This window comes from Ammospiza nelsoni, chromosome 12, assembly GCF_027579445.1.
Source record: "Ammospiza nelsoni isolate bAmmNel1 chromosome 12, bAmmNel1.pri, whole genome shotgun sequence".
Taxonomy (NCBI): domain Eukaryota; kingdom Metazoa; phylum Chordata; class Aves; order Passeriformes; family Passerellidae; genus Ammospiza; species Ammospiza nelsoni.
The window spans coordinates 20515895-20524918 of NC_080644.1; the positions used below are offsets into that span (position 1 = coordinate 20515895).

The 9024-nt window shown below is 57.0% G+C and overlaps 1 protein-coding gene across 1 annotated transcript; it reads left to right on the plus strand.

Moving 5' to 3' along the window:
- Positions 1-293: 293 nt before the first annotated feature.
- On the plus strand, positions 294-2781 carry LOC132078727 (serine/threonine-protein kinase pim-1-like; the record flags this gene model as incomplete). The annotated part of the gene is made up of 5 exons (XM_059481032.1): positions 294-869; positions 993-1043; positions 1241-1607; positions 2250-2426; positions 2675-2781. Coding segments are annotated over 5 exons (1278 nt in total), but the record flags the coding sequence as incomplete, so codon positions are not given.
- Positions 2782-9024: the final 6243 nt, after the last annotated feature.

A 9024-nucleotide genomic window follows, 5' to 3' on the forward strand; every position in this document is an offset into this window, starting at 1 on the left:
AAACGGAGGGGCTGTCCCCGGGGCGCGCGGGGCTCGAACGTGGGGCTCGTGGGGCGAGCGGGGAACGGACACGGGGACGAACGGCCCCGGTGCTTCAGTTGCAGCGGCGGCAGCGGCAGCAGCAGCAGCGGTGGCAGCAGAAGCAGCAGCAACAAAGAGATATTTTGAATAATCTCTTTCTTTCTCTTCTCTCTTTCTTTCTCTCTCTCTCCCTTTCCCGCGGTCGGGCACCCTTCTCTCGCGGTCCCTAGCCCGGCGTCCCTCTCCTCTCCCCGCCTCCCTCTCCCCTGCCGGGCCGGGCCATGCCCCCAGCCCGCCCCCGGCCCCGGGCGGGGCTGCCCCGTGCCCGGCCCCGGCCGTCCCGCCGCGGTCTCGCCTCCGCCCGGCTCTGGCCGTGCTGGCGGTGGCGCTGCTGGGCGGGCATCAGTGCCTGGGGCGGGGGCGGCATCGCCGCCCGCCGGCTCCGCCTGGCCCGAGCCCGGCCCCAGACCCGACCCCGACCCCGGCCCCGGCCCCGGCCCCGGCCCGTGCTCCTCCTGGGGCCCGCGGAGGACACACGTTGCGCGGCCGCTCCCGCCGCCTCCGCTGCGGCTTCCCCGGCCCGAGCTCCGCCGCTCGGCAGCGCGGCCGCCGGCCCCGAGCCTCCCGTGCCGCGTTCCCGGGAGCGAACGCCTGGGCATGGCCGGCCCGGGGCGGGTGAGGGGCGCTCGGGGGCCGTGGCTGGCCCCGAGCCGAGCGCTGACAGCCGCGTCCCGCCCGCAGGGACGGCGCAGGAGGCCCTGCAGGAGCGGTACCGGCTGGGATCGCTGCTGGGGCGCGGCGGCTTCGGAAGAGTCTTCGCGGCCACGCGGCTCTCGGACGGCGCCCCGGTGAGCGGCGGGGCCGGCGGCGGGCACAGGAGGAGGGGATGGAGGAGGAGGAGGGCGGAGGGCGGAGGATGGGGCTCGCAGTGCGGGCGGCGAGCTCACCCCGCTGCTGCCCTTGGCTTGCAGGTGGCCATCAAAAGGGTGCCACGGAACCGCGTCCGGCACTGGGGCGAGCTGGTGAGTGAGCGGGGCCGGCAGCCGGGGCTGCCGGCCGGGGATGAGCCGGGGCCCGGCACGGTGGGAGCCACCAGGACGCCCCGAGGGAGAGCGGGCGTGGGGCCAGCGCAGGGCGCAGAGCATCCCGGGCTGGCTGAGGGCTTCCCCAGGCCTGGCACGGCATCGGCCCCACTGACGGCATCGTGCTCCTCCCGCAGCCCGACGGCACCAGCGCACCCCTAGAGGTCGTGCTGCTGGCCAAGGTGTCCACTGGCTTCCCTGGTGTGATCCAGCTGCTGGAGTGGCTCGAGCTCCCCAGCTGCATCGTGATGGTGCTGGAGAGGCCAGAGCAGTGTCAGGACCTGCAGCGTTTCATTCGGGCATGGCAGTTCCTGCCCGAGGAGGAGGCACGGGAGCTGTTCCGCCAGGTGCTGGAGGCCGTGCGGCACTGCACCAGCTGCGGGGTCCTGCACAGGGACATCAAGCCAGAGAACATCCTGGTTGACCTGGACACCGGGCAGGCCAAACTCATCGACTTTGGCTGTGGCACCTACCTGCAGGACACAGTCTACACTCACTTTGCAGGTGAGCCTACCCAGGGCTGCGCTCCCGCTGCTGACATCTCATGGCCCAACATCTCCCAGCCCAAGCTGGCTGTGGCAGCGGGAGTTCTCCCTTTTGCTGCCAGTCAGGGCACTGAATCTTCAGCTGAGTTACTTTAGAGCAGGGCTGGGTGGGCAGCCATCTTCCAGCCCTGCTGACAGCCTCTGCCAGCCACTCTGCCCAGGACTGGGACTGGGCTGGGGCAGCCAGCCCGACCAAAGCCCCCGTGGGTGGGGGTAGCAGAGAGGGAGGGCGGAACCTGTGCCCCAGCCACTTTGGTGTGCAGACGAGAGGAAGGGCTTGGGCTGCTCCACTCGCCCTGTTTGCCTTGGCTTCATAATATTTTTGGGGCAATGCAGGCAGGGAGGATAAGGGCAGTTTTTTTTCCCAGCATGGAGTGGGTTTTTCCTTTGCATGTCATGGTCGGGCCTAGCCAGGGCTGCCCTCTTTCAGAACCAGAGGCTTCTTTTCCAACCCTAACTTTGTGCACAAGTCCCAGGTGCTGGCGAGAGGACAGTGGTCACCCTGTGTGCCCCTGATGCAGCCCCCGCAGGCGCAGGGATGCTGGGGCCAGGCTCGGGGAGCAGCAGCATCCCCCTGATGAACTCCATCTGTATTCCATAGGAACACTGTCCTACAGCCCCCCGGAATGGAATGACTTTGGCTGGTACCATGGCGAGGCAGCTACCATCTGGTCCCTGGGCATCCTGCTGCACCAGATGGTCTGCGGGGAGCACCCTTTCAGGAGGGGCCAGAACCTCAGCTGGGGCCAGCTCCCGCTGCCACAACGGCTCTCTCAAGGTGGATCCTCTTCTCTGGGCACGGGGGGAATGCCAGTGCTGGGAGCCAGCAGCGGGCTTATGGGCATCCCGCTCTGGCAGCTGCTGAGGAGGTGGCACATGTCCTGCTCTCCTCCAAAACAGGGAATTGATGGGAAAGTTTAGGCCCAGCTCTGAGCACATCCAGCATGGCCTGGGCATGGGAATAGTGGGGTAAAGCAGAAAGGAGCCTTCTCTGGCCGACCGGCAGTTTCTGCTTTCTCTCCCCAGAGTGCAAAGACCTGATCAGGTGGTGTTTATCCGTGAACTCCTTGGACAGACCCACACTGGAAGACCTGTTCTGTGATCCTTGGATGTGGGATATTCCTCTGCCATAGAAGAAGGGAGAGAGCCACAGGCACACTTTGATCCAGAGCCCTGGTAAGTTCCTGCTCCACATATGCCTTGCAGTCAGAAACAAAGGAACCCAGAGCTTTTTGCGCTGCCTGTGTCACTGCACCAGGGTCATGGGATGGGAACACACAGCCCTTGTGCTGGAGCTGAGCTGCTCTGCCCAGCACTGGTGGCTGCCATCCAAGCTGGTTTTGCTTGTCCTGGTTCCCTGACAGCTGGGGCCCTGGGCAGAGCCCTGAGAGCCTGGTCTGCCCCCAGGGAAGGAGAAGCAGCCCCTGGAGAAGCTGTACCGGGTGGGGATGCTGCTGCTGCTGCTGCTGCTGGAGACAGCGAGGGTGGCATCAGGGATGACAAGCTCTTCCTCAGCCTGGCCACTGGAGGCTGAAGGTGATGCACTTTGATTCTGGCACCTTCATCAAAGCCAAACTCCACAGGGAATTTGCAGATGAGTCCCCATCTGGGGAAATTCTGCCAGATTTGGGCATTGCCCAGCATGGCGGGGAACCAAAGGCTCCCCCTTTGCTGGGGCAGATGCAACTCATTCTTCAGTGGCTGCCCAGCTGCTTTTGGCAGGGCTGGGAGGATGGGCTGGGGTGGGTACAAAATGGGAGTGGGCTCCTGGCCCTGCCAACAGCCCCCAGCACCCACCGTGCCCCGGGCTGGGGCTGGGGCAGCCAGCCCGACACAAACAAAGCCCATGGTGGGAGCAGAGGTGGGACTCCAGAACGTGAGCACAGCTGCTTTGCTGTGCAGGCAAGGAAGGGCTTGGGCTGCTCCACTGCCCTTGTTTGCTTTGGGGTCACCATGATTTTGGGGGGCAGTGCAGGGGGGAAGACAGAAAGTGTGGGCTTCCCTCCCCAGTGGTGTGTTTTTCCCTGGCATGCAGGGGTTGGGCCTTCCTCAAGGCCCTGACAGAGATAAGAGTTTTTACCGTTTTTCTTGTTTTCCCTTTTTGCATCTAACCTCTTTTCAATAATGTGTTGTTTGTTTTTCCAGAGGAAATGTTCCAGGTGGTCCAGTGTGGATGGGGAAGTGCTTGGGAGCAGCTGTGGCATGGATGGGCCGTGCCCTTGGAGGATGCTGAGGACAAGGTTTGGGAGCAGCTTTACTTCAGGGTGGCGTGAGGTGGGTCCCTGTGTGCTTGGCAGGGTGGGATCAGAGCTTTTGGGAGCTGGCAGCGAGCACAGGAGCATCCTGCTCTGGGCAGCTGCTGAGGGCTGGATGTGCCCTGGCTGGCTGCAGGCTGGGCACATGTGCTGCCCTCCTGCTCTGCTGCCAAAGGCAGCAGGGATGGGCAGCTCTGGGCACAGCCAGCATGGCCTGGGCACCGCAGGCCTTGGCACAAGGGCACAGGAGCCCTCAGCTGACGGGCGGTTTCTGCTTTCTCTCCTTGCAGCCGGGCTCTGCGGGTGCTGAGGCTGCTCTGGGCTCTGCCAGGGCTCTGCTGGGCTCAGCCCTGGGCACAGCTGGGCTGGCTCTGCCCTCACATTGCTCTGACAGCTCTGCATCAGACGAGCCCGTTGCGAGCACAGCGCCTGAGCTTTCTGCTTTGGCAGGTGAGTGAGACCCTGCTGCAGGCCCAGAGATTGCAGCTGGGGACACACATCCAACTGGCAAGGACCCAAACTCTCCACAGTCCCAGCTGAATGCCTGGATCTGCACAGGGTGTTTTGTCTGTCCCATTCTTCCTTCTTGATTGGCTGGAATTGTGCAATTGCACTTTTTTCCTCCTCTAGCAGTGCCACAAGTGGGCCAAAGCTGCGAGTGGGCCGTGCTCCTGAGGCAGTGCAGTGTGGAGCTGGTGGATGGAGAATTGCCCTTCTGCACTGCCAAACCAGAGCAAAAAGCCGTAAGTGGGACTTTGTATCTCTAAGAAATCCCTGACAGTTTCAAAGGGAATGTGCAGCTCATTCCCAGGCCGAGAAGGAAGGTCATCTTCTAAAGGATTTGGGCTTTGACAGAGTTTCCATTCCCAGTCCTGCTTGGAGCTGGAAGGGCACAAAGCAATTTCCTCTTGCTTCGACCACAATTTCAAATACCAATGTTGGAAACAAAGCCCAAAATCTTTTAAAAGGCTGCTGAGGTCAGTAAGATGGATCCATGCCATCAGCACATTTACAATGTAAAGAACTGAGTTCTCTTTTTAAAAAGATCATTTACCTCTAAATGCAAAGAATGTGTCTTTGCATTTATGTTTTGTTTTTTTCACTAACATTGTTTTATGTTTTTTCACTAAAACTTGGATTTTATTCTTATCTTTTACAATTTACCTAGTTTTTTCCTTTTTCTTTTTTTTCCCTCTAAATAGAAAATATGTCCTACAGAAGAAATGTCCTTTGCTCCTGGTTCCCATGTGGAGCAGCTCCCTTCCTGCTGGCTGAGCTGCTCAGGCAGAGCCCGGCAGCTCCTGGCCCTGCAGGGCTGAGGCCTTTCCCCGTTGCTGGGCACAGACCGATGGAGCAGCACTGCTGAACACGGGCACACAGCAGAGGGACCAGCAGCAGCTGCCTTTGGCCACCTGAGGCTCCAAGGCCCAAACTCTGAGCAGCCAGGGCTGGAAGAGACTGGCAGGATCTGATCCCTGACTCTGGGCCAGGGCTGCACAAATGACCCCACAGCAGCAGCAGCAGCAGCAGCAGATGGAGCTGACTTTGAGCACAGCCCCTGCTCCTCTTCCCTCCCGTGTGCAGCGGTGTCACAGCAGCCTGAGGCACCTGGGAGCCCCCAGTGGCAGCAGGGACTGGAGATGGCAGCCCTGGGCTCCTGGAGGCTGTGCAAGGAACAGAGCTGGGCACTCCCTGTGCATGGGGAGCTTCCAGATGGAAAAGGCTGCTGTGCCCAGGCAGCTCCAAGAGCACAGAAAGGAGGGTCTGGAGCCCTGGATCTGTGCCAGTGCCACAGTCCTGGGCAGCAGCCAGCGAGCCCTGGGGGAACAGAGGGCACAGCAAGAGGGACAGAACCAGGCAAGGGCAGAGACTGGAGAGAGCCAGGCCTGGGAGCAGGAACAGCTGCTCCATTGCACTCCATTGCACTCTTGGAGAAAGCTCTTGGCTGGTTCAAAGCGCTGAAAGGCGTGAAGGGCAGAGGAGGAGGCCACAGCAAACAAGCTCCTGTTTGCACAGCCTCCCCTCTCCGTGTCCCAGAAGGAATTGCATGGACTGTGTTCTTCTCTCCGAGCCGTCTCGTTCAGCATGAGCAGCTCAGCACCAGGAGCTGAAGGAGCTGAAGCCTCAGGCCACAGGAGCTGGGCAAGAGGGAACTTCTGGAGCAAAGGAATGCTGCTAAAATAGACCCAGCTGAATGCAGTGGATAGAATCATGGAATCACAGAATCCTTTCTGTTGGAAAAGCCCTCTGAGCTCAGCCAGCGCAGCCGCTCACCCAGCAGTGCCAAGCCCAGCACTAAACCACGTCCCTGAAGTGCCAAGGCCTGGACACCAGCCCTGAGTGAGGCCTGGACAGCAGGCCCTGAGCCAAAGGTGGCCTCTGGATGAACCTTCCAAGCAAAGGTTATCTTTGTATCTGCTCCCTGATGAAATATGCATGGTCATTAGCACTGAGATAGATGTAGCCACTCATTAGTGAAACATGTATTGACCTTTGTGTATTTAGAAGCCAGACAAGGCCATGAAATCTGACATCTGGCCTTGTTTGGGGCTGTAGGGTCAAAGTCACCTGCCTTGGTTCCTCCTGGGGCCCTGGCCAGGCTTTGGGAGGGACCCAAGAGGAGGATGAAAGCAGATGTTGCCACACTAGCAGTGCTGTCAGTTTGTTCATTCAGCACTGTCAGAGCTGGGCCCTCTCCCAGCGGGGTTGGAGCCTCACCTGGGGCTGGAGGCACCTGCAGGAATTCCCAGTGCCCAGGAGTGGCTCTGCAGCCCTTGGCTGTGACAGCTTCCCCAGCTGCTGTGTGGGTCTGGGGGATGGTAAAGGCTGAGGGTAAATGCTGCTGGATCTTTGTTAATCACTGCTGCAATCTTTGGTGGGGATGGTTGGGTGCATTGCTGAGCTGCTCCTTTTGTGGTTCTTTGCTGCTCTGAACTGCAGGAAATGACACTGATTCCTTCAGTTGGAGTCTGTGCCTGTGGTGCTGACCCTGCCCACTGGCAAAACAAAACTGGCACAGTCTGGCCAGATCCCAACAAAATGTCACTTGTTCAGTGTAAATGTGAGGAATCAGTCCCATTAGAAATTGCCAGCTGGGAAGCCCTTCCCTGGAGTTCCCTGGCTCGGGAGTGGGCTGAGTTCGGAGCCCCATGGGAGCAGTGGGGCAGTTGGGTAAAAGAAGCTGCACCCCTGGATGTCTTCAAGTGCATCCAAAAATTGCACATGGAAAAGGAAAAGACCTTGTGGGTTTGGGCAGACAAAGATGAATTTGTTGTGAGTACATAGGAAACAGCACCTTCAGAAGAAACAATTATGGTTGGAATGCTCCCACATGGAGTAAGAGAAGAAGGTTTTAATCTTGAGCTGATATGCATTTGTACAAATGAAATATCTATAAACATAATAATTATATATGTATTTATAGTATAATAAGACCTCAATATGTCTATTTATATTAATTTATTTATGTCTGTATCTATCTATATTTCTATATCACTATCTATCTATAAAATTATATAATAATGTGAAATAGTGCTGAAAGTAGTAATTTGGTATCTTTGGCTGCTCAGGGATGTAACACTAAATACCCTACAGAACAGGATTGGCCAGGACCCTAATGTCAGTGGTCAACTTTTTGAGATTGTATACAATGAAAAAGGGAGAAAAGGAGGAAATTGGCTATTTTTGCAGGGGTTGCTGATACTGTGATGCAGAGTGCTTTGTCTGTTCCTGTGAAAAATACAGTGATTTTGCCTGCAGGGTTTTTCATGTACCAGATTATGCACAAGCTGCAGGAATTGGTTGAAAGGGTGAAGGGGTTGTTAAAAGAGCAGTTGGAAAAATGAGGAGATGGGAACCTTTGCCCATGGAGAACCCATCTCCCAGATGTGCTCCATGCCCTTCACAATGGCTCACTGGGGAAATGGAAATCCCCTGGCTGTGCACGGCTGCCCCCAATTTGCAAATCCAGCCATGGGCAGTGAGACTTGGGCTGCCTGGGAAATTGTTCTGGCTGTGATGGCCCCTGGCAGGGCCAGCCCAGAGGCTGCAGGGCTGGGCCTTCATGCATTGGAATTCATTGGGAGAAATTCAAAGCAAATAAGAGCTATCAATCCCGAAACAGGAATTCAGATTCCTCCAGGACACTTTGCTTTGGTAACTGCTCCCTTGGAGCTTGGCCTTGCAAAGTGTTCCTGTCATGGCAGGAGGAATTGATGCAGAATATCCAGGAGAAATTGCAGTAATTCTGTAAACAATAGTGACCAGGATTGGATTAGTCAACCCTGTGACAGGGTAGTACAATTATTGATACTGCATTTTTCGGAATGATTGTGAAAAAAGGAGATCCAGCTCCAATCACCACTGTTTGTGCAAATAAAGGGCTTGGGTGCAGCAGTCCTAATAATGGAGCCAGAGTGTGGGTCCAGAGGCCAAAAGGCCCTCCTGAGGCAGCTGAAGGAACAGCTCCTAGGAAAGACAATTCTGAGTCCTGAAACCTGGGCAGGAACAATGGGAATGTGTCCCTGCAGCCAAGGATTGTGTGTGAGAACAAGTAGATCTGCCAGGATACTGTTTTACACATCCTGCCAGACCAGATCTCCCTGTTTGCCCCAAGGGCCCCTTTGGGAAATGCTCTGATCCACAGGGCTCCATGTGAAGGCTGCTGTGACACTGAGGGACTTGCACAGGAATTCCATCCAGGAGCCTGGGTGCCCCTCAGGGACTGGGACCCGACCCCTTTTAGCCAGAGGGGAAAGGGCCCCCCAAGCATTGTTAGCCACAGACAGCATGGGAAAGCTGAACAGCAAAGGGCCTGGGGGCATTATTCTGGAATTAAAAAGGTGCCAGCTCCATGGACAACAGAATTCTTGTTCCTAACTCAAATGAGATTGAGAAAAAAGAATGAAGAACGGTGTCACTAAAGTACTACTGATGTCTGTAAGGTGTACCTTGATAGTCAGCCAGAATCTTTGTCTTCCACAAACACCTCTAGTGTTTCACCAAGGGATTGGTCATCAAAATGTAAGGATGGCTTATGATGGATTGCTGAGCTTCTTTTGTAATTCTTTGCTAATGATGATGTGCTTTGCTGAGCTTATCCTTTTGTAAATCTTTGCAGCT